Here is a 26,267-nt window from a genome sequence, read left to right on the forward strand (position 1 = left end):
ATCTCATATTTAAAGAGATCCTGTCATGCTTTTTTTCTATTGCAAGGGATGTTTACATTCCTTGTAATAGGAATAAGTGACCCAATTTTTTTTTTTTTTTTTTTTTTTTTTATAAAATAAGAAAAAAAAAAAAAAATTAAAAAATTTAAAGTGCCCCATCCCGCTGAGCTCATGAGCAGAAACAAGTCACACCCGCATATAAAACTTTAAACCACACATGTGAGGTATCACCGCGATTGTTAAAGCAAGAGCAATAATTCTAGCCCTCGACCTCCTCCAACTCAAAACTGGTAACCTATAGAAATTTTTAAACGTCAGCTATGGAGATTTTTAAGGGTCAATGTTTGTCGCCATTCCACAAGCAGGCGCAATTTTGAAGAGTGACATGTTGGGTATCAATTTACTCAGCATAACATTATCTTTCACAATATAAAAAAAGAAAATTGGGCTAACTTTACTGTTGTCTTATTTTTTAAGTCAAAAAAGTATTTTTTTTTTACAAAAAAAAAAAAAAAAAAATTGCGCTTTTAAAACCGCTGCACAAATATGGTGTGACAAAGTATTGCAACGACCGCCATTTTATTTTCTAGGGTGTCTGAAAAAAAAAAAAAAAGAAATTTACAGACATACACATACATCAGTGGCAGTGCGTCCATAAGGGCGCACGAGCGCCGCCCCCTCTCTTCTGCCAACCCCTCTACCACCGATAGATTCATGCATTGCATGAATCTATGGCTGCCGCTGCTACCCCCTAGTCAGGCATTTTATTAAACCCCTGAGTAGAGCCATAGGCTCGAATAGGAGCCAAAAAAGGTGACCTGCGAGCGACATGCTGGGCGTTCACAGGTCACTCAGCTGTGTTAGAAAAGCGAATGAATATTCGCTTACCTAACACTAAACCGCCTCTCCACCAATCAGGTGCTCGGATCTGTTACCCGTCACCTGATTGGCTGAAAAGACAGGCGCTGTAATTGGACACCAGGTATCCAATCATAGCAGAGGACGGGAGAAGACATCGAGTAGGGAGCGTTTGATTGGGGCACAGCGAGGCCGCAATTGATGGGGTTTTTTTTTTTTTTTTTTCCACACACACATATATATTTTCTAAGTAATTTCCTAGCAAAAGAAGTACTGATTTTAACATTTTAACTTTTAAGCAACAAATGTTTCATGCAAAAAAAAAGTGTAAAAACAGCTCTGGCAGTATAGGGGTTAAGGGACACAGCTGTTATGTGAATGAGCCCCATTTGTCCCAGCATAACCTATCAGCGAGGGAAATGCCCCCCACAGAGGGGACACAAGTTCCGGCGATTACTATGAACACTGTAGAACAGGAAGTGAACGGAAATCTCCCGAAGGGGGACACCTTTTAAGGACATAATGATGTTATGGTGTACACATCTGACACCAAGTGTCCGCCGGTCTCTACACATTCAGGAAACCGTGACAACAGGCATCTCCCCTTACCGGAAAGTCTGGGGGAACAGGCTTGTCTATCGGTATGAGGAGTGTGGGTCTCCGTTGCCGTCTGCCGCCCCTCCGCTGCGTCTGGCTCCCTCCGCCTCGCGCTCTGCTTCTGGACCTGAAGTTTAGCTCGCGCTCCCACAGTGGGTGGAGCAAAGGGTAGGCCATGTCACGTGACCCGCTATCGCTGATAAGCCAAAAAACAGAAAACCACACCCCGCGTGCCCCTAGTGTCTTAAGTATCTCTTTCTGATTGGTTCTACGTGCTGTCGGGGAGTTGCGATTGGTGGAGGGATTCCTGTACCCACCCCCCCCCCCCTTTTCTCTCTCTTCATAGGATTGGACGTGACGTCAGTGTATAAGTAGCAGAGTTGAGTGCGGTGAGGCCGCCGGTGGGTTCCTGTACTCAGGTTTGTGTGAGTTGTGCGGCTTTGCTGAGCATGAGGGAAGGCTGGCAGCTGCATGTACGATATGGGGGGTGGTCTGTGATAGGACCCGGGGGAGGGCACGGTCTATGGGGAGCCCAGGTTATCATATGGTCCTCCTAGGGTGGTGACCACTGCTAGACATCACCTTGTGTCCTCAGGACTGGACGTTGTCACCTCTTGTCATCGTCACTTTACTTCCAGGACAAAAACTTTCATTCAAAGTGACAGTAAACGCAGTCCTCCTCCTTCCTCCTCCCATATCCTCTGCTTAAAGTGACAGTAAGCACAATCCTCCTCTTCACATATCCTCTTCACATATCCTCTGCTTAAAGTGACAGTAAGCACAATCCTCCTCTTCACATATCCTCTGCTTAAAGTGACAGTAAACTAAACTGCACACACCCATAATAGCGCTGTGATGAACATTTCCCCCGCACACCTCAATACTTTTTATCCCCAAAGCATGGTTCTTACTTTTTTCCACTTTATTTCTTAATCCCATACTCCAGATGAACCCCCCGGGGTTGTCTGCTGATTCCATACAAGGCGGTGTCATTCCGCCCTCTGTCCTGTGTGAGACGTAATCTTGTGCATGCGCAGTAAAAAGTGTGGATCTCCTTGCGCTAATTCTGAAGTGGCGATGTTCACCGCGAGTGACCTGGGGGGTGTTTCAGAAAATCCTCAATGGGCCAGCCCAGCGCACACTCGTGAAGTGCTGATGATGGGGGGAAGGTACCTCTAGGAATAGATTAATGACATACTGTCCTGTCAATGGGGGAGGGGGGGTGCAAAACGCGCACCCGCCAGTGATGTGATTACCACAGAAATTGGCCAAAATCTCGCCAGTGAAATGGGTTGTGGTACCATGAAAGATACCTACCTCTAAGGCCCCTTTCACGCAGGCTGTCGGACCCGATCAGACCTTCCAGTCTCTTCTACGCATGACGCCATCCAATCCGATGCTGTCCACCAAAAAACAGATGGATGGTGGTCCTATTCCCCATCCCTCCATCAGATGGAAACAGACAGGCGGTCCGTCTGATTGCCCCATAGAGAACAGCGGGCTGTTTCCTTGTCCACTCTGCATAGCGGAGCAGACATGGTCCTGTCTTCTGCCAAGAGATTCCCCGTTGAGCGAGCAGATTGCGCTTAGCGGAGCAGACATGGTCCTGTCTTCTGCCAAGAGATTCCCCGTTGAGCGAGCAGATTGCGCTTAGCGGAGCAGACATGGTCCTGTCTTCTGCCAAGAGATTCCCCGTTGAGCGAGCAGATTGCGCTTAGCGGAGGCGCCCGTGTGAAAGGGCCTGAGTCATCTCAGAATGCTTTAAGTCAGGGGTGTCGAATTGATTCTCATCATAGACCACATCAGCTTTATGGTTGCCCTCAAAGGGCCGGTTCTATCTGTAAGACTAGATGTCCAGAGCCCCCTCACCATCAGAACTCGAGTCCCCCTACCCTCTCTTACATCGTAGTGCACCCCCCCCCCACACCCCCTTTGTGCTGCTCCTGGGTAGAAGCTGAGGGGGGAGCTGGGAAGCAGAAAGTGCAGGGTCTGGAGGAGAGCTGGAGTCTGCTGTATGCTGAGACCAGGGGAGGCAGAGAGAAGGGGGTGCTCTGGCTGCACAGAGAGTCGCAGGATCTGTAGGAGGAGTTCTGTCACTCCATGCCGCTCTGCAGCTGCACGCAGAAGTGCAGAAGCTGTAGGTGTTCTGTCCGCCTGACTACTGAGACAAAGGGAAGCAGAAACGGGAGTAGGCAGCAGAGGGAAGGAAAGAACAGCTCCTGCATTTCTCCACGCAGCTGCAGAGAGGCATGTTTCTGCTTCCATTCGTCTCAGCAGTCGGAAGCAGAGAGGAGAACAGAAAGCCTACAGCTTCTGCACTTCGCCGTGCAGGTGCGGAGAGTCATGTCTCTGCCTTCCCCCCCATCTCAGCAGTAGGCAGCAGAGACATGCCTCTCTTCAGCTGCATGGAGAAGTGTAGAAGCTGTAGGAGTTCTATCCTCATCTCTGCGGGGATGGAGGAGAAGCAGAGACATGCCTCCCTGCAGCTGCACAGAGAAATGTAGTAGGAGTTCTGTCCTCTGCTCTGCTGCCCACTCCTGAGATGGGGTTGAGGGGGGAGCAGACACATGCCTTTCCCAGGCTGCACAGAGAAGTGCAGTATCTGTCTTATTCTCTACTGCAGAGGAAAGGTTTGGGTGGAGACGAGGGGGGGTGCAGGAGAAGTGCAAAGATTCATCCCGCGGGCCTTTTGTTTGACACGTGCTCTACATGGTGGAGAGTTTACTACCAATTTAACCATTTGCCTTCCAAGCCTATTCTGACACTTCTACATGTAAAAATCAGTATTTATTTTTTGCTAGAAAACTACTTGGAGCTTCCAAACATTATATATATTTTTTTTTTTCAAGAAGAGACCCTAGAAAATAAAATGGTGAGAAACAGCAAGTGACAAAATACTCTTCACTTCCAGTTTGTTAGACCACAGAAACGATCGGGGACCTTCTGGTCCTACATGATCTCTATGGTCAGCCGGCGGAAATTCTGGCTGCAATCCTGTGTTCTCCCGATGGGATGAGAGAGCTCAGGAAGGAAGCCTGTAAAAGCAATCCAGAGGCTAATTACCGAAAAGCGGCCTAAAAAATAAAGATACTGGGATGATGGCGGTGGCTACTGGAACCATCCCGGTATAATCACTGACTTGTCTCAGCACAAGCCGAGCTGCGTGTCTTGGCCAATGATGGTTAAGCAGGGGAAATAAAAGATCCTTAGTAAAAGCAGCACATATCACACACATTGCATATAGACACAGATTTAACCCTTGGATTGTCCTAGATGTTAACCCTTTCCTACCCAGTGTCAGTACAATGACAGTGCATGTTATTAGCACTGATCACTGTATTAACATCACTGGTGATGTCAGTTAGTGTCTGATTGTCTGTCGCACTATCACAGTTCCATTATAAGTTGCTGATCACTGCCATTATTGGTATAAAAAAAAACATGAATACAAATTCCAGTATATATCCCATAGTTTGTAGATTGTATAACTGCCGGACAAACCAATCAAACACTTATTGGAAGTTTTTTTATTTTAACCAAGATGTGGAAGAGTACATTTTGGCCAAAAGTTATGAAGAAATTAGATTTTTTACATTTCTTTTTTTATTGGATGAAAAATGGATAAGTGTGGCGCTAAACCATATATGTGCATTATTGGGTGAGACCTGACAGAATGGGCATCTGAAAGGGAAAAAAAACCCAATAAGGTGTGTTTAATAAAACTCGAATATAATCGTGTGTGAATAACTATATAAACAATATAGTCAGGATGAGTGACACAAAAATGGTGATAGAAACAATCTATGTGTTGTATTACTGAACATTAAAGGAGCACTATATAAACTAGTGGATGACACTTAGTAGTATCAAGTCACCGTGGGATGGTGACACTATATAAACTAGTAAATGACACTAGTAGTATCAGGTCACCGTGAGATAGTGATAAAGAAATATAAATCATAAAGAGAAAAAAATAGTTGAATAAAACTGAAACAAACCTCTTAAAGGAACAGTGATAACAATGTCCTATGGACATAAAGTGACCCAATATAAGTGAAAATAATGTGTCAAAAATGGCAGTACAAATCAATAATAAAACTAATAGTCCAATCTAGGTACATAAATAACAAACATAACTAAAAGTCCAACACAAATGAAATAAGTAGGCATCGCCACAGTGAGGCTTGATTTACGTATGCGTTCCACAGCCCTAACGTCATTTCCGGCCCTGTCCGGATTGACGTCACACGCTCTCGGCGCGGTCCTTTTATTGGACGCCGTGCACCTCTTCCATCCTGGCGGTGATTGGCTTTGGGATCGGATGTATCCCATTTAGTGCGTCGCCCTATGGTTCCGGGATCCTATTGGTGAATGGGCGTCACCTGCCCCGGATTATGGAATGTAAAAGGTGACGCCGTCCACGCCTCACTCCTATTGGACACACCATATTGAGGCTTGGCTAAGAGCCAGACCTATAGCCCTTGCGATTGGCTTACACCTATGCTGACGCCATTTTCCGGGCGACCCGGAAGTGGCGGTGTACATGGCGCGATCAGCTGCTAGGATTTGGCAATTATAGGATATATATATATATATATATATATATATATATATATATATATATATATATATATATACAGGCATGTGTGGCAGACAGTCAAGTACCCCAGTTGAAGTCCTAGCGGACGAAACGCGTCAGGTGTTGATGCCTGTCTTGCCACTACCTTTTGATCTAAGCGCTTTTTATTGTTCTATACCTGACTCCAATTTTTTGGGTCAGGGTGTATTTTATTGTTGTTTTTTTTAAATAAAGCTCCTCAAAAAGCTTATTTACACTATGGGGAAGTCTTCTTTTTTGATTCCATCTTCCATGAGGACCCCTTCCAACTCTATGGAGGCAACTTCTTTGTGAGCAGTCTCCTATCTGCACCTGTGATATCAAGAGTTTCTGGGACAAGAGAGGTTCGATCGGTGAGTGCCGCAGTTTTCTCCACCATCCTCCATCGCTGTGGGAACACCTCTTATCCCTGCCTCAAGCTTGTCTGACTCCTAGCCGCTGGCTGTGGAGTCCACCATTGCCGGTAAGGGTATTCTTGCCTATCCCTTTCTCATACATGTCGGATATCTTATCTTGTGGATGCCATCCCTGGATCTAGGGGCCCCACACCATTGGTCTCTGTTGCTGCAGATCTTCCAGTTACATTCCTAGATGCCTACTTATTTCATTTGTGTTGGACTTTTAGTTATGTTTGTTATTTATTTACCTAGATTGGACTCTTAGTTTTATTATTGATTTGTACTGCCATTTTTGACACATTATTTTCACTTATATTGGGTCACTTTATGTCCATAGGACATTGTTATCACTGTTCCTTTTAAGAGGTTTGTTTCAGTTTTATTCAACTATTTTTTTCTCTTTATGATTTATATTTCTTTATCACTATCTCACAGTGACCTGATACTACTAGTGTCATTTACTAGTTTATATAGTGTCACCATCCCACGGTGACTTGATACTACTAAGTGTCATCCACTAGTTTATATAGTGCTCCTTTAATGTTCAGTAATACAACACATAGATTGTTTCTATCACCATTTTTGTGTCACTCATCCTGACTATATTGTTTATATAGTTATTCACACACGATTATATTCGAGTTTTATTAAACACACCTTATTGGGTTTTTTTTTCCCTTTCAGATGCCCATTCTGTCAGGTCTCACCCAATAATGCACATATATGGTTTAGCGCCACACTTATCCATTTTTCACCTTTGTTACAATTAGTCTGATTGTTGTGCTGGCTGCTTTTTCGTTTTGGATTGGCGCATTATTATTTTTTGGGTTTGTAGTTTTTTTATTGGATGTATAGCAGAAAGTACAAAAAAATATACATATACATATCTCTCTCTCTTATTCACATACATATCTATATATATATATCTATCCTCTCTCTCTCTATATATCTGTCTTTTTCATTTAGATCGCAAAAAAAAATCGTCTCAGCGGTGATCAAATGCCACCAAAAGAAAGTTCTATTTGTGTGAAAAATTCAAAATATGGCCTGATCATAAAGGGGGTAAAACCTTCTGGAGGTCAAGTAGTTAAAAGTGCAACTTATGGGAGTGAGATACCTTTCCTCCAATGAGTCTGTCCCGCAATGGCATCTTATCCCGTGTGCTAGTCTTCATTGGCTGTCGGGGATGACGTCACTCCTGTGAATGCATAGGAGGCCTCATTCAAGCATACAGAAACTGGCCTGGTGCTATAATTTGAGCGGTGCATGCGCAGCTCAGTTTGCATACCAGACAAGACAGCAAGCAGGCAAGTAGGGGCATTTAATTGCAGAAGAGACAGTGCTTGTCTCTGCTGCAATAAAAGTTGGCCTGCAGTTTGTTCCAGCAGAATTTTAGGCCCCTTTCACTCTTGGGTGTAGCAGAAATGCTCATTTTACCCATGTTTCTGCAAACACATAAAAACATGCTAACATGTGACGCACTTGCGGTGCCATTATTTCTTTATGGCACCCAAAACGCGGGGAGGAATTGCTTGTTTTCTCCGAGACAAAAACGTGTGTAAAAACATACTTGGCTCATATCCAAAATTTGGTAGTCTTAGTTTATGGAGCAGAGACCCATTCAAATGAATGGTGCCGTTCCAAAAACATGCAAAAAAAAAAAGCCCCAAAAATGTGACACTAGTGTGTTCAGGGTCTTAGTTTTACTTTAAAGCGGCACTAAAGCCTCCTATTCTTTACAGCCAAGGAAGCTGCCATCTTAGGCCAGGTTCACATGTGTGTGTGCTGCGGTTTTTGGCTTGTTTTACGCACATTTTTAGGCATGCTCCCACTGGCCTCTATTTGGATGTGTGTTTTCATGAAAGCACGTCAATGATGCAGCATGCAGGACTTTGATTCAAGTTAAAGAAAACTGCACTAAGTGCTAAATGAACTAGATAAGAAGTGTCTGAAATAAAATAAAAATACAACACACTGCAAATGACAAACGGCGGCACTCACTTGCAATTCAGTATTACAACACATCAAAGACAAGCATGTTGTGCTGTCTCTTCAGTTGCAAAGTATGTGATAGCATTTCATATGATGTTTATTTGCACTGAAACTCTATCATGCTAATACTCTACAAATAATAGGACAGCACAACACAATTTTCTCTGTAGAACTTTGATACACTTTCATGAAAACGCATGTTCTAATAGAGTTCAATGGGAGCACATCTAAAAATGTGCTGCAACCAAAAACTCAGCGTACACCTGTGGACCTGACCTTAGCCTCTGTTTGATCTGCAGTTCCCGTGGTGTTGCACATGTGATCAGTTATGACACCAGACATTTAATGGCCTGACAGTTTAACTGGGAGCACAAGCAACTGTGATATCCATCATTCGCAGCATGCCTTGAATGCAACAGATTTGAGAAGCAGTTAATGTGTCATTAAACCCATTTTAATAATTTCACATAGATCTTCCTTTTTCTTCACAAAGAATTGCTATAAATATGTTGCATAGCAAAAGAAGCTGCCCATATACCTTTTTGAACAGTAGATATACCACAGTCATGTGATACCACTATATCACTTCCCATCGTACTCCGATATCTGGAGGAGGTACAATGACCTATGCTGTGATGAAGCTATTCACATCACTTCAGGAAGTGTATAGGGCAGTGGTGGTCAACTTTCTTCATGTGGACGGCCTCACGTGCAGCCCACCACATCACCAAAGAGCTGCAGGTAAAATGAATTTCATTATCAGAGACAGCAAACGCACAACAGGATATACTCCTACTATGGGCATGATACAAGAGATGGTCAGAGACTGTGGCTATATTACAAGAGGTGGTCAGAGACTGCAGACATGATACAAGAGAGGAATCGGAGACTGGATATATTACAAGAGATGGTCCGAGACTGCTGATACGATACAAGAGAAGATCAGAGATTGCAGACGTGATACAAGAGAAGATCAGAGATTGCAGACGTGATACAAGAGAAGATCAGAGATTGCAGACGTGATACAATAGATGGTCAGAGACTGCGGACGTGATACAATAGATCAGGGGTCTTCAAACTGCGGCCCTCCAGGTGTTTAGGAACTACAATTCCCATCATGCCTACTCATGTCTGAATGTCAGAGTTTTACAATGCCTCATGGGATATGTAGTTCTGCAACAGCTGGAGGGCCGTAGTTTGAGGATCCCTGCAATAGATGGTCAGAGACTGCGGACGTGATACAATAGATGGTCAGAGACTGCGGACGTGATACAATAGATGGTCAGAGACTGTGGATATATTACAAGAGATGACCAGAGACTGCGAACATGATACAAGAGATGACCAGAGACTGCGAACATGATACAAGAGATGGCCAGAGACTCTGGATATATTACAAGATATGATCAGAGACTTCAGACATAGTACAAGAGATGGCCAAAGATTTTGGATGTGATACGAGATGGTCAGAGACTGCGGACATGATACAAGAGATGGTCAGAGACTGCGGACATTAGGGGTGCAACGGATTGTCACTGATCCGTGATCCGGTCGGTTAAGCCTGTTCGAATCGGCACACATGCACTCCGCGGAGCGCGCGGCTGCCTCGGCCTTAGGAAAGGCCGCGGCTTCAGCCTAGCTTAGGAGCGGCGGCCACCTTGGTACACCCGATGGCCGTTTACCACGTGATTGCTCCGTCAAATGGTGGAGCGATCACTTGTAAACAAACGCTGGTTCCTCTCTTCCCCTCTGTGTACTGATCTGTACAGTGGAGGGGAGAGATCGGATGGCAGCGATACTCTGCCATACCCTGCCATACTCTCCTAATACCCTGCCAATACTTTGCCAATACTCTGCCAATACCCTGCAATACTCTTCCATACCCTGCTAATATATTATTACAGTGGGGGAGATGACGTGGATATTACAGTGGGGGGCAGTGTGGAAATGTCAGTCTCAGTGCTCTAGCTGCCCCTAAAGTGATGACAAAAGTTGCTTGGAGCAAACTAGAAAGAGAACAGATTTCTCTGGCTTTCCTTGCGACATATACGCAATGAGGGTGGCAACACTAATATCAGCTGCTATTAGGTTAGCATCTGTATCTAGGAATTGAAAAGAAATGGCAGAATTAACCAGGTATTTACGGACATAGAGGAGATGCGCAAAGCCTCTGTTATAAGATACAGTACTTAGTTTTACATATAAATACACTTAAAAAGTTTTCGAGTTTACTGACAGTTTAAATATATTTAGCTCCGCTTTAAAGTAAAACTAAAGGCAAATCTTTTTTTATTGTGGATAGAGTAGGGTAGGGTTATAACTGTTTTATTTTTTGCCATCTATGTCCCATTGAGGAGATTTCCCTTCACTTCCTGTCCCATGGCCAAAACAGGAAGTCAGAGGAATCTTTCCTAGGTGAGGTTGTCACCAGCACTAGTCGCCCCACCCCAATTTGAAGATTTATGTCTAAAGCCTAGTACACACTGCTTTTTTTTTTTTTTTTTTTTTTTTTTTTATTCAACCCAAAACTGACAGCTCAGGTTGGAGTTGCTGTATTAACAATCTGATGTTAGTACAGCAATCTCCCCTGCTGTGCTATTGTGTTCTGGAGTGTTCTCCCCCACCAGAACACTCCAGCCAATGGCTGAGAGTGCTGATCAGGAGCCAGTCGGCAGGCCTTTTTCAGTCATACCCCTTTGACAGAAGGACCAGCCACAGTACACACGGGCCGAATTTTGCCCGGTTTCTATTGAACCAGCCCGATGCCGCCCGACATTCGGCCAGTGTATATGGGGCTTAAAGCAGAGTTCCAGGCAAAAATACAGCTAGGTCTTACACAATAGACCACCCCACCCCCCTTGTTTTTGGATATTTTTTTTTTCATTTGTTTTGTACCTTTTCTTGTCTTTTTTTTTTCTAGTGTATGTCCATCCTAACCTAGTCATTGCGAGGTACGTCATTTCTGCATCTGCCCCCCACTGCCTTCTGGGACCTGTGTGTGTCCCAGAAGACGGGGCCATTCAGAAAGCATGCGCAGTATGAAATCAGCTGTGAAGCCTGAAGGCTTCGCTGCCAGTTTCCCTTAGTTGCAATGACAACAAATTGTTAATGGCACCCCAAACATGGCAATCAGACGTGCATTTTGCTGCACACAAAAACACGGTATAATGCGCAAGCAAAAGCGCAATGAGCTACTTCACTACATGTGGTGCAGCCCATTGAAATCAAATAGGAATCCTAAGTGTGTCACAAAAAAGTGAGCATTTTAAAGACCCAAAATGTTTCATTTTCTTTCACTATTGGTTATAATGGAAATCAGAACAAATAAATATTTCATCATCTATGTAATCTAAAGACGTTCAAATGTTCGACAGATCAATTAAATTCCTAAAAGCTCCACGTAAAACAGGACAAGTAGCAATGCAGAGCAAAAACTGAATGTTAAAAGAAAAAAGGTAAAAAAAAGAGCAGTAGATTAGATACCTTTTATTATTTGGTGCCATCTACTGGCCTTTGGTAAGTATAACACACAGGCTGAAGCATATGATATTTGAGTAGGGGAGATTTAAAATGCGTCCCCAACAGGAATCACTGGAGGACCTGATTAAAGTTACAACTGGTGCAACAAATTGGAACATCAATACTTCAGAGTCCAGGCAATCTTCTTGGGATCCTGTCCAGCCATTCACAAGCATCAAGTGTGTTGTCAAAAAATGTCACGCTCCGTTGTGCTAGACCCACAGCCTGCTGGGATATAGCATGCTGTACATTATTATTATTATTATACAGGATTTATATAGCGCCAACAGTTTGCGCAGCTCTTTACAACACAAGGGCAGACAGTACACTTACAATACAAATCAATACAGGAGGGATCAGAGGGCCCTGCTCGTTGGAGCTTACAATCTAGAAGGGAGGGTCAAGTGGAAACAAAAGGTAATGACTGTGGGGGATGAGCTGATGGAGAAAATGAAAATACACTTGTTAGGTGTGGGTAGGGTAGGCTTCTCTGAAGAGAAGGGTTTTCAGGGATCGGAGATAAGCGGACAGATTGGCATAGGGCATTCCATAGGATTGGAGAGGCTTTGGAAAAGTCGAGGAGGCGACGAGGGAGCTAGAGAGCAGGAGGTCTTGAAAGGAATGAGGAGAATGAGTAGGTTGGTATTTAGAGACTAGGCTAGTGATGTAGCTGGGGCCGAAATTGTGGATGGCTTTGTACATAGTTGTTGTTGTTGTTGTTTTGAATTTAATTCTTTGGCCGAGCGGAAGCCAGTGGAGGGATTGACAGAGAGGAGTGGCAGACACAGAGCGTTTGGTAAGGTGGATAAGTCTGGCAGCAGCATTCATGATGGTTTGAAGAGGTGATAGACTATGTAGAGGTAAGCCAATGAGAAGGGAGTTGCAGTAATCGAGGCGAGAGATGACCAGCGAGTGAATTAAGAGCTTTGTTGTGTCATTGGTTAGAAAGGGGCGTATTTTGGAGATGTTGCGGAGGTTGAGGCGGCAGGATTTGGACAGTGATTGGATGTGTTGCTTGAAGGAGAGTTCAGAGTCCAGGATTACACCTAGAACCTAGGCATGTGGGGATGGACTTGTAGTTATGCCATCGATTTTGACAGAGATAAGGGGAAGGGGCATATGGGGGAGGAAAAATTATAAGTTCGGTTTTGGATAGATTGAGTTTGAGGAAGTGGTGTGACATCCAGACTGATATATCTGATAGTAAATTAGTGATACGTGAGGAGACAGAGGGAGTGGGCTGAGGGTAGAGAAAAAGATTTGGGTGTCATCAGCGTAGAGGTGGTATTGGAAGCCATGGGAGGCTATCAGTTGACCCAGGGAGGAGGTGTAGATTGAAAATAGGAGAGGTCCAAGAACAGAACCTTGGGGGACCCCAACAGAGAAAGGAAGAGGAGAGGAGGAAGTAGAGTTGTAAAACGCTAAAGGTGCTGTTGGTTAAGTAGGAAGAGAAACAGCGAAGAGTGCAGTCACGGATACCAAACGCGTGTAGTTTTTTGAGGAAGAGGGGGTGGTCAACCGTATCAAACGCAGCAGAGGGGTCCAGGAGTAGGAGTACAGAATAGTGTCGATTGGTTTTGGCCGTTATTAGATCGTTTGTTAGTTTTAGGAGAGCAGTTTCTGTGGAGCGTTGAGGATGAAATCCAGACTGAAGGAGATCAAGAAGGCTATTATCAGCGAGGTGGACGCTCAGTTGGTTGTAGACCAGACATTCGAGGCGTTTTGGATAAGAAGGGGAGCAAGGAGATGGGGCGTTAAGATTGGATGGATCCAGTGAGGGCTTTTTAAGTATGGGTCTGACAAGTGCATGTTTTAGAGAGTTGGGGAAGATACCAGAAGAGAGGGAGAGATTGAAGATGTGGGTTAGAGAGTGTAGCATAGAGCCAGAGAGCGAATGTAGCATTTGTGAGGGAACAGGATCCAGAGGGCAGGTGGTAAGGTGGACATTACCAAGTAGTTTAGCAACTTCGTCTATAGTGGTGGGCTTGAAAGAAGGAAGTAATGATTGTGCATGTGGGCATGGTGTGTGTGTGTGTGTGTGTGTGTGTATGTATGTGTGTATATATATATATATATATATATATATATATATATATATATATATATATATTATATAGTATGTGTGTACATACTCATCCACTAGATGAGAGCAATTGTTTTCTGTAGACTGAAGAAATCCTGGTTGCTCCCACTGCTCAGTGTCCCTCCCTCCTTGCCTGTGTCCCTGCTGGAGCCTGAGATATTGTAGACCAGCTGTTGTCATCTACTGAGCATGCTCCAGTTTCAGTTCCCTCCTAAGCTGTTCATTTGCTCCTTTTTCTTATCTGTAGTACTCTATAGTCACACATGTGAGTATATACATTGTAAATGAAACTCCCCTCTCTCCCTCCTTCTCCATCATGTCCTCGTATTGCTAAACACTATGGGGGTGGGATATAAGATGGTGATTAATGGCGGCTTCACCTCCGTTAGTTTCAGCACATACACACCATAGACACAGGAGGGAGGGGCATGACACAGCCTGTGATTGGTAGAACCTCCTCCAGATCTCTTTATATTGTGAACAAAGTAAAAGCTTTTGTCAGGCAACTTAAACTCCACCTGCAACATGTTATTGTAAATAAATAATAAACATTTGCTTTGAAATATAGATTTGTATGAAGCGTTATATCACTTTGTTGCTATCAATAATTTTAATTCTCTATTCTGAAAGATTTTTTAATGTCATATGACCAGAACAGCACCAATCAGCACTGTGCAGACACAGATCATACATCAGCAGAGTACTAGAAACTCCTCAGAACTTTCCCTGAGGAGAGCAAAGGCCTGAGAAGTGACATGTGACCTCAGAACAGCAATGATTAAATAAGGTAGATTTTTTTTATATATTAAATTAAATACAGTGGCATTATCTTTATATGTAAATAGAATAATGACAAATAAGCATTGTATGTTTAGTATCACGTTAACCTTTAAATATATTTCCCAAAGAATGCAAGTTCACTTTGCACCGTATTCCTTTGCAAATCCAGTTATTACCTTGTAAACGCAAACTATAACGTAAGAGTTGCAGCAATGGTCTAAGGGCCTTATCACACCAGGTGCATTGGTCTACACAGCACAGCCTTTAACAATACACAGAGAAGGCGATATGCATTGATTATAGTTAGGCTAGTTTCCATCAGCCTGCATTTGTATGCGCTGAAAAAAAGTATGGCCTGCTGTACTTACTATCACCACATTGTGTTGCAGTACACCATAATGAATAGTATCAAATGAAATGTCACTTTTTGGGATTTCAATAAAGTTTAAAGCGGAAATAAAATTAAAAACAAGTCTAACAGGTAGGATTTTTATGACAGAAGAGACCTTATAGATCTCTTCTGTCATTGCTTCTCACAACCTGTCAGCATTTGTGTACACTGAGCTATGCATGCGCTAGGGCTGGGAAAAAAATCGATTTAAATCTTGAATCGAGTTGAGAGGTCAAATCGATTCAAAATTTAAGCAAATCGATTCTTTTAGATTTTTTTTTTTTTCACCGCGCCAGTCCCGAGGCGCTGTGGGCATGAGTTTTTAGGCGAGGCCGCGGCTTCGGCCTAGTCCGCGGCTACGGCCGGACGCCGCGGACTTGCCTAAAAACTCATGCCTGCAGCGCCTCCGGACCGGCGCGGACACCGCGCTGGGCCTGAAGAGCTGCGGGCAAGGAGTTTTTAGGTGAGGCCGCGGCTTCGGCCTAGTCCGCTAGGCCGGACGCCGCGGACTAGGCCGAAGCCGCGGTCTCGCCTAAAAGCTCATGCCCGCAGCGCCTCGGGACCGGCGCGGTTTCCAAAAAAAAAAAAAAAAAAACTTGATTCGAATCGTGAATCGAGTTTTTTTTAAGAGAATCGAAGATTTTTTTTTTTTTTTTAAGAAAATCTCCCAGCCCTAGCATGCGCAGCTCAGCATACGATTAGAGCATGGTTCTGTGCTGAGATGACTTAATGTCTTCTTTTTAACATAACTGCTGGTGTGAACAGGTAGGGAAACTTTCAAAATCACATTTTGGCCTAAATTTATGAGGAATTATTTGAGTAGGGAAAATAGTGTTTTTTGTTTTTTTTGTTTTTGTTTTTTCAGTCTTTATTCCTTTTATGTAGCAAAATAGCCTTTTTATCCTTCTATTCTTGATCTCCCCTTGGGTGCATGATTACATACAGAAGGTGCAAATGTGTTTACAAGCTGAAGCTTTAAAATGCACTATATTGTCAAAAGTATTAGGCCGCCTTCCTTTACACACACATGAACTTTAATGGCATCCCAGTCTTGGTCCGTAGGGTTCAATATTGAGTTGGCCCACCCTTTGCAGCTATAACCGCTTCAACTCTTCTGGGATGGCTGTCCACAAGATTTAGGAGTGTGTCTATGGGAATGTTTGACCATTCAAGCGCATTTGTGAGGTCAGGCACTGATGTTGGACGAGAAGGCCTGGTTCGCAATCTCTACTCAAAGGTGTTCTATCGGGTTAAGGGCAGGACTCTGTGCAGGCCAGTCAAGTTCCTCCTCCCCTAACTTGTTAATCCATGTCTTTATGGACTTTGCTTTGTGCACTGGTGTGCAGTCATGTTGGAACAGGAAGGGGCCATCCCCAAACTGTTCCCACAAAGTTGGGAGCATGAAATTGTCCAAAATGTCTTGGTATTCTGACACCTTAAGAGTTCCCTTCACTGGAACCAACATCAGTAATGCGCTTCTGGAAGAATGGTCAAACATTCCCATAGACACACTCCTATGTCAGGTTTTTATTGCTGTCTGTTACCTGTTCGGGAGATTTCACCCTCTCTATTTGTCCTGTTCACCGAAAGTGAAGGAAAGGGATTCACATATTTTGAGTTGTCCCCAGAACAGGAATAAAGGGGAAAATTTTCCAATGTGGACACTAGTTCTGGTGAAACCATAGATTTCCTCTCACTTCCTGTTGTGGTTATAGGAAATGAAGGGAGATCTCCCCAGTGGGATATAGATGGGCAAAAAAAAAACCTGACGGGTCAAAAGTATTTCTTTTAGTTCTACTTTAAGGGCCCATTTACACTGTTTCATTTTAACACACTATGTGCATCATGCTAAACCCATGTTTACAATAGTGTGTTGCGTTTTGAAAAATACCACAATTTTTTTTTTCTGCGTTTGTGTGTTGGGCAGTGCATGAAAAGGCATTTAACAAGGGAACAGGTATTAATCCGCCCTTGTCAATGGCTTTTAACCCTATCGACTCTAAGCTCAAAAAGCACATCAAATTGCATGGCAACACACAAAGAAAATGTGTGCTGACACATTTCAACGCACCTGCCCTAACGCTGCAAAAGAACGCACCTCTCTGCATTTGCATTGATTTAAATGGGAACCATACATCATGCATTGAGGTTAGCTAACCATTTGAGAACTCGGGGGGGCTGCACCAAGTTACATCTATAAGTTGTCCAATTACACACGCCAGACGGAGTTTTTAAGTTATTGGATGGTAGAATCTACTTCTGAAAAACTTTGGAGCTCCCATTGTTCTCTTCACTTGGCCTTCCTGTGAAAGGGAGCGATCAAACATTTTTAGTTCTGGTCCTTGCCCTTTGGATTAGTTTTAGCTACATTGATAATTACAAAGTAGTACGGGAAGCCCTTATCCTGCTACACCTACAATCGACTTCTGTGATTTTTCTATTCGGATGATCCACTTCATTTTGTGAAATTTCCAAACTATGGAAGAACTTACAGCTGACTGACTGGCCGGAAGATCTAAGATGCATTATAAACATGAAAAAAATGTAGTCCTCTTTCAGGTGTCTGCTTGGGTGACCTATCCTACGAGAGCATTGCAGTGCCTCAGGCTTTTTTCTCTGCCTTAGATTGTTCATGTCAGTTGTGGGTCTGATGTCCTCCCCCATTTTGAAACTGCAGTGAGCCAATTTTACATCTAGGGCCCTCTAATCATTTCGACTAAGAGGCTGGGATCACCCATTAAGCTTTTGTAATGGGGTTACGAGCTACTTGTGGTGGTGTTTCAGCTAAAGAGGTCTCAGAAATCTCTGAAAGATTTTCTGAGCCATCACCAGCTCCTGCAGACCAAGTGGTCAATAAAGCTAGACATATTCTCAGAGATAGAAAAAAAAAAAAACAGGTGGAATTGTTTGCAACAGAACACCTAGGTGGAGTTATTCTTCTCCCTGAATAATCTGGTCCATGCCACAGTAAGAGTCCTAGCCTGCCCTTAGAATTTTTATGTCTGTTATGCTTTTACTCACTACGACTCCTTTTACATTTTTGGTCCGAGCTCTTGGGGGAACAGACAAGTTTGACATTATTAGCTCCATTTTGCTCCATGGTACCATGGTTCTCCATCCAGTTCTTCCATGGCAGGGAGTCTTCTTTTATGGTGTCTGTAAAGCCAGATTTTATTCTGCAGTGCTTTGTAGGACACCCCTGCAAGGTGTTAGAGATAATATGACTGTATGACGTATGTCGTGATAGTCATAAGACCTATTATATATATTTTTTTTTTTTTTTTTTTTAAATAAGACTGGCACTGGAGAATCAAGTTGCTCTTTTGATACCCTTCTTTTATTGCATTAATACGAATGCTTGAGTGACCTGTTTATTTTTAAATGTTAATAAATTCTTTTTTATATACAATTCATTTTTTTTTTCAATATGCATGTCTATGAGTTTTTATATGGATGGTACCTCATCCCTCAGCAGCAAAGTCCTGGTCATGGGAGAAATATGTGGGCTGTGAAGAGGACTGTAACTACTGACCTGAAGAAAAACTTTCTTGACTGGTTGTCTCTGGATTTCGTACTTTCTCAGGCACTGACCCATAGAAGTATGTATCCAGTGAAGTCAGAATTACTGATCTTCAACTTGGTTCTAGATCAATGATTTAGAAAATATTGGAGTCAGAGGCTAAAAATAAAAGTCAATCAAGTAGAATTTTCATAAGAAAATGACAACTCCTTTTTATCTCTCATTGTAGGTTTCTGTTAAAAACCCAGAACATTAATACATTATTAAAATAAGTACTGAGTTGGACAATCAGAAGAGGTTTTTTTTTTTATTCGTGTGGTTAGCAGGGAACTCAGGGACAGCTGGTAACTTCTGGCGCAGTAGAGTAATTTGCAAATCTACCATGTAATACTCGGTAGGGCACCCATTCCCAGCAAGGGTTGCTCCAAAAGCTGCTAGGGGTTTCTTGATATGTGGCGGGTTGACATCCCATTTAATGGTGCCTAGATAATTCCAGATCCAATGCCACTTGGCAGAGCCTGTTCTAATGCCATTGTAGGGGAGTACAATTCTTCCTACTGGTCACCAATGTAACGTGTCATTTTTTTTGCCCCTGACCTCCCATTAAATTGGTTTCTGCAGGAATTCCCCAAGACCTGCAAACTATTTGAGGGGTCCTTTGGGGTAAAAAGTTTTTGAGAGAGGCTGCAGTAGGGGCTCTGTTCTTTGTGATGGATGAGTTATTATAACACCGCTACTTATTTATTTCATGATTTCTCCCCAAATATTTAATTCACAAACCTCAATGTCACTAAGATGTGAAACTTTTATTCATGTGAAGTGAACATAACCCTTTTGCTGCTATCGATGTAAGGCTTACCAATGGATTCCACTGGCAAAAACCAATGAATTCTTGCAGCTGGTTTGACTGGGGCATGTGATTAGACTGCGTCCAATCTCAGACATCCATCCATAACTGCAGCTATCTGCGGCTACATGCGAACTGCAGCACACCATTCATTTAAATAGGCTGAGTGACCGATGCTAATCGTTTAGCATCGGTGGCCACAGATAACCGGTTGTGTGAATGTGGCCTAATCTGTTAAAATCCGGAAGGGTTATTTTATCATCACCTCAAACGGCACCTTTTTCTTAACTATTGAAGTGCCCAGTTACCACTACCATGAAGCTGGTGTTATTTTAAGGGGTGGTAATCTTTGTGGATTTTAATTTTTGCATTGATTTTTTTCATATGGGCCCAAAAAATAACTTTAAAAGCAATATAATAGCACTAGTTGTGGTAAGATACCTTTGCTTATAGAGCTGATAAAAAAAAAGTGTTATGCGTGTTTGTGAATTGAGATCAAAGAGTTGAGGAAGAATTCCAGATATGGATATTTTATACATAGTTACATGCGTATAACATGCACTTTTTTCCCCTTAAAATCGGGGAAATCGTGGGTGCGTGTTATACGCCAATCCCCGCCGATCCCCCGCTGACTGAACGGAGGAGCGAGTGCCGCCGACATTCATAAATAGCCGAGTGTACTCGGCTAGGTTCGGCTAGCTCCGCTCACAGTCACACCCAGTCCCGCCCTAAGATGGACATAACACGGACTGGGCGTGACTGTGAGCAGAGCTAGCCGAACCTAGCCGAGTACACTCGGCTATTTATGAATGTCGGCGGTGCTCGGCTCTGCCCACAGGACTACGAAAGGAGCCGAGAGCCACCGAGAGACACAGGACCGGCTCGGTGTCTCTCATCAGCGCCATTTTTAAAACTGCAGATGACACTACAAGGCTGCAGATGGACACTGATAAGGCTGCATTGATGGGCATTTAAATGTGTTTTTTTTTTTCCTTAAAATTCCCTCCTAAACTTGGGTTGCGCGTGTTCTACGCCGATAAATACGGTATATACCATATGTGGACAATGCTCTTGGAAGCTGGAAATCCATTGTTGGATTCAGGGCTGCATTTACACTGTACCTCTTGGGACATATGCATGAAATCAGTGGAAACGCATGAAAACACAAATCGATGCACATTGATATGCGTTTTTAAGGGTTTCCATTGATTTTAATAGAAATGCATCTGAGTTAAAATGCATGGGTTTGAATCCAGTCATAAAGATAAATTCCAGGCATGGTATATTTTTACATAGTTACCTTGGACCAGCTTGGACCAACTATAACTACAGTTGTGCTCATAAGTTTACATACCCTGGCAGAATTTGATTTCTTTGCCATTTTTCAGAGAATATGAATGATAACACAAAAACATTTCTTTCACTCATGGTTAGTGTTTGGCTCAATTATCAATCAACTGTGTTTACTCTTTTTAAATCATAATGGCAACTAAACTACAAACCTTGCTAAAAGGCATAAATTGGGATAAAATATTAGGAACAAAGAATACGGAGGAGAGATGGGTTTGCTTTAAGAGCATAATAAATAAGGGCATTAGCCAATGTATCCCATTGGGTAATAAATTTAAAAGAGCGAACAAACATCCTGGATGGCTTAACTCCAATGTAAAAATGCATATAAAAGCAAAGGAGAAGGCCTTCAAAAAATACAAGGTTGAGGGATCATCCTCAGCATTCAGAATTTATAAAGAATGCAATAAGAAATGTAAGGGTACAATTAGGATGGCTAAGATAGAACATGAAAGACACAGGGCGGAGGAGAGCAAAAAAAATCCCGAGAAATTCTTTAAGTATGTAAACAGTAAAAAAGGGAGGACAGACCATATTGGACCCATAAAGAATGAGGAAGGACATCTGGTTACAAAGGATGGGGAGATGGCAAAGGTATTGAATTTATTCTTCTCCTCAGTCTTCACTAGTGAATCGGGGGGCTTCAGTAACCAAAACTGCAGTGTTTATCCTCATGACACAACCCAGGAAGCACCTCCATGGTTAACAGAGGACGGAATTAAAATTAGACTTGAGAAACTTAACATTAATAAATCACCGGGACCAGATGGCTTGCATCCGAGGGTACTTAGGGAACTCAGTCAGGTGATTGCCAGACCGTTGTTCCTAATTTTTACAGACAGTCTATTGACTGGAATGGTACCAGCTGATTGGAGAAAAGCCAATGTAGCACCAATATTTAAAAAGGGCCCAAAAAACATCCCTGGGAATTACAGACCAGTTAGCCTAACATCAATAGTATGTAAACTCTTGGAGGGGATGATAAGGGACTATATACAAGATTTTAGTAATAAGAATGATATCATTAGCAGTAATCAGCATGGATTCATGAAGAATCGTTCTTGCCAAACCAATCTATTAACCTTCTATGAGGAGGTGAGTTGCCATCTAGATAAAGGAAGGCCCGTAGACGTGGTGTATCTGGATTTTGCAAAAGCATTTGACACAGTTCCCCATAAACGTTTACTGTACAAAATAAGGTGCGTTGGCATGGACCATAGGGTGAGTACATGGATTGAAAACTGGCTACAAGGGCGTGTTCAGAGGGTGGTGATAAATGGGGAGTACTCAGAATGGTCAGGGGTGGGTAGTGGGGTTCCCCAGGGTTCTGTGCTGGGACCAATCCTATTTAATTTGTTCATAAACAACCTGGAGGATGGGATAAACAGTTCAATCTCTGTATTTGCAGACGATACTAAGCTAAGCAGGGCAATAACTTCTCCGCAGGATGTGGAAACCTTGCAAAAAGACCTGACCAAATTAATGGGGTGGGTGACTACATGGCAAATGAGGTTCAATGTAGAAAAATGTAAAATAATGCATTTGGGTGGCAAAAATATGAATGCAATCTATACACTGGGGGGAGAACCTCTGGGGGAATCTAGGATGGAAAAGGACCTTGGGGTCCTAGTAGATGATAGGCTCAGCAATGGCATGCAATGCCAAGCTGCTGCTAATAAAGCAAACAGAATATTGGCATGCATTAAAAGGGGGATCAAATGCAGAGATAAAACGATAATTCTCCCGCTCTACAAGACTCTGGTCCGGCCGCACCTGGAGTATGCTGTCCAGTTCTGGGCACCAGTCCTCAGGAAGGATGTACTGGAAATGGAGCGAGTAAAAAAAAGGGCAACAAAGCTAATAAAGGGTCTGGAGGATCTTAGTTATGAGGAAAGGTTGCGAGCACTGAACTTATTCTCTCTGGAGAAGAGACGCTTGAGAGGGGATATGATTTCAATTTACAAATACTGTACTGGGGACCCCACAATAGGGATAAAACTTTTTCGCAGAAGAGAGTTTAATAAGACTCGTGGCCACTCATTACAATTAGAAGAAAAGAGGTTTAACCTTAAACTACGTAGAGGGTTCTTTACTGTAAGAGTGGCAAGGATGTGGAATTCCCTTCCACAGGCGGTGGTCTCAGCGGGGAGCATTGATAGCTTCAAGAAACTATTAGATAATCACCTGAATGACCGCAATATACAGGGATATGTAATGTAATACTGACACATAATCACACACATAGGTTGGACTTGATGGACTTGTGTCTTTTTTCAACCTCACCTACTATGTAACTATGTAACAAACTACCCAAATGACCCTAATCAAAAGTTTACATACCCCAGTTCTTAATGCTGTGTATTTCCCCCTTTAACATCAATGACAGCTTGAAGTCTTTTGTGGTATTTGTGGATGAGGCTCTTTATCTTCTCAGATGCTAAAGTTGCCCATTTCTCCTGGCAAAAAGCCTCCAGTTCCTGTAAATTCTCGGGCTGTCTTACATGAACTGCACATTTGAGATCTCCCCAGTGTGGCTCAATGATACTGAGGTCAGCTGACTGAGATGGCCACTCCAGAACCTTCCCTTTATTCTACTGTAGCCAATGATAGGTCGACTTGGCCTTGTGTTTTGGATCATTGTCATGTTGAAATGTTCAAGTATGTCCCATGCGCACCTTCCTCGCTGATGAATGCAAATATTCCTCCAGTATTTTTTGATAACAAACTGCATTCATCTTTCCATCAATATTGACCAAATTTCCTGTGCCTTTGTAGCTCACACATCCCCAAAACATCTGTGATCCACCTCCGTGTTTCACAGTAGGAATGGTGTACCTTTCATCATAGTCTTGTTGACTCCTCTCCAAATGTAGTGTTTATGGTTCTGGCCAAAAAGTTCAATTTTGGTCTCATCACTCCAAATGACTTTGTAGACTATCAAAAAATTTGCGCTTTAGGATGTTGGAAACTGCTGCCCCCCTATAAAACAGGAACGACCTAGGTGAAACCCAAACAACAATGCAAAACTATAAAATAATAAAATAGGGAATGGTGCTGTTATATATAAAGAAATGGTGGATGTGTGTAAAAATACAGTGATATCTGCATATAAATCCCACAAAGACTAATCCTTCCTATTAGGGATGTAAAGTGGCAGGTGCTAAATATGTGCTAAAAGATAAAAACCAATATGCGTTTTTTTTTTTTTTTTTTGTGAAAAGACAATCGCTATAAACCAATACGCGAGTGAAAAATCAATCACTATAAAATAGAGAGTGGCGCTGTTATATATAAAAAGATGGTAAATGGGTGTGATAGTGCAGTGACACCTGTGTGTAAATCCCACCAACACTAATCCTTTCTGTTAAGAATGTAAAGTGACAGGTGCAAAAAATATAATAAATATATGCAGAAAATTATATAAATCAATATGCAAGTGAAAAAACAATCACTCATTGAATTAATAATGCTAATCAATCCATATAGAACGAACTGTGTGTATGTAAACATATATAGTGTATTTATATAAAAAGATATGGTAAAGTGTCCATAAAAGTGACAAAATGTTCCATCCAATGTGTAGAAATCCTCTTTCACAATAGGACATAGATAAAAGGTGCTGACATTGGTGACAGTATTCCCCTTATGTGTTTGCACTCAACAGAGCGCCCTACCCCTGCAGGGGTGCGAGCGTAAAGTGTTAATCTCAAGGTTGCAATATCCTTCCAGTTCCCAGCAGCAAGGCTTAGGGTCATCCACTGACAGGGAAGGAGGGGGAAGGAGATTCCACTACCTCCTGATTCAATGAAGTTCCCAACCAGGCATCCACATAGTGTATTTCATAAAAAAGGAAAAAAAGGTCCACATAGTGTAACTCCGTCTGAATAATTTATTTAAAATTAAAAATGTATCCAAGGAATGGAAGTTTAAAAAGGAGAGGGAGCTCGCAGGCTCGCGTACTCTCAAAGCGACACGGGGAAGCAACGATATCCTTGTTCGCCGCTTGCGTTCCACCGGTCGTATGTCCGAAACCACGATATCCGGATATGGGGTAATGTGTGTCAAGATAGTCCCGCCTTATGCGTTTCGTCACACGGACGTCATCTGAGGCGCTGGATATCGTGGTTCCGGACATACAACCGGTGGAAGGCAAGCGGCGAACAAGGATAGCATTGCTTCCCTGTGTCGCTTGAAGAGTACGCGAGCCTGCGAGCTCCCTCTCCTTTTTAAACTTCTATTCCTTGGATACATTTTTAATTCTTAATAAATTATTTAGACTGAGTTACGCTATGTGGACCGTTTTTTTCCTTTTTTATGAAATGCGCTATGTGGATGCCTGGTTGGGAACTTCATTAAATCAGGAAGTAGTGGAATCTCCTTCCCTGTCGGTGGATGACCCTGAGCCTTGCTACTGGGAACTGGAAGGATATCGCAACCTTGGGATTAACACTTTACGCTCGCACCCCTGCAGGGGTAGGGCGCTCCGGTGAGTGCAAACACATAAAGGGAATACTGTCACCAATGTCAGCACCTTTTATCTATGTCCTGTTGTGAAAGAGGATTGCTACACATTGGATGGAACATTTTGTCACTTTTATGGACATTTTACCATATTTTTTTAGCTAAATACACTATATATGTTTACATACACACAGTTCGTTCTATATGGATTGATTAGCATTATTAATTCAATGAGTTATTGTTTTTTCACTTGCATATTGGTTTATATAATTTTTTGCACATATTATATTTTTTGCACCTGTCACTTTACATTCTTAACAGAAAGGATTAGTGTTGGTGGGATTTATACACAGGTGTCACTGCACTATCACACCCATTCACCATCTTTTTCTATATAACAGCGCCATTCTCTATTTTATAGTGATTGATTGATTTTTCACTCACATATTGGTTTATAGTGATTGTCTTTTCACTTAAAAAAAAAAAAACGCATATTGGTTTATCTTTTTGCACATATTTAGCACCTGCCACTTTACATTCCTCATAGGAAGAATTAGTCTTTGTGGGATTTATATGCAGATGTCACTGTACTTTTACACACATCCACCATTTCTTTATATATAACAGCGCCATTCCCTATTTTATAGTTTTTCAAATTACTTTGTGCCAGAATGTTTGAGACTTGTCTCTGTGCTGTTTGGCATATTGTGCGCGGGATACTTTGTGGCATTTGCGTAGTAATGGCTTTCTTGCGACTCGACCATGCAGCCCATCTTTCTTCAAGTGCCTCCTTTTTGTGCATCTTGAAACAGCCAGACCACATGCTTTCAGAGAGTCCTGTATTTCACCTAAA

General features: G+C 42.6%; 2 protein-coding genes across 3 annotated transcripts in view; one reads left to right on the plus strand and one right to left on the minus strand.

The window, feature by feature from the left end:
• Positions 1-2,149, minus strand: part of RCBTB1 (RCC1 and BTB domain containing protein 1) — a 74,825-nt gene extending 72,676 nt beyond the window's left edge. The window contains exon 1 of one of the 2 annotated variants that reach the window (XM_073613165.1): positions 2,038-2,149. Coding sequence is in view for 1 of the 2 variants with exons in the window: in XM_073613164.1 (XP_073469265.1) it covers positions 1,468-1,632 (165 nt within the window). In the remaining variant the exon portion in view is untranslated. Of the gene's footprint in view, positions 1-1,467; positions 1,639-2,037 lie in introns of those variants that run through there. The other variant, XM_073613164.1, reaches the window with a different exon arrangement.
• The window catches only part of ARL11 (ARF like GTPase 11), a 101,114-nt gene continuing 76,631 nt past the window's right edge, over positions 1,785-26,267 (plus strand). Inside the window, exon 1 of the mRNA XM_073613168.1 lies at positions 1,785-1,874. The gene's annotated coding sequence lies outside the window, so the exon portion shown is untranslated. The remainder of the gene's footprint in view (positions 1,875-26,267) is intronic.

This window comes from Aquarana catesbeiana, linkage group LG02 (assembly GCF_042186555.1).
Source record: "Aquarana catesbeiana isolate 2022-GZ linkage group LG02, ASM4218655v1, whole genome shotgun sequence".
NCBI lineage: Eukaryota > Metazoa > Chordata > Amphibia > Anura > Ranidae > Aquarana > Aquarana catesbeiana.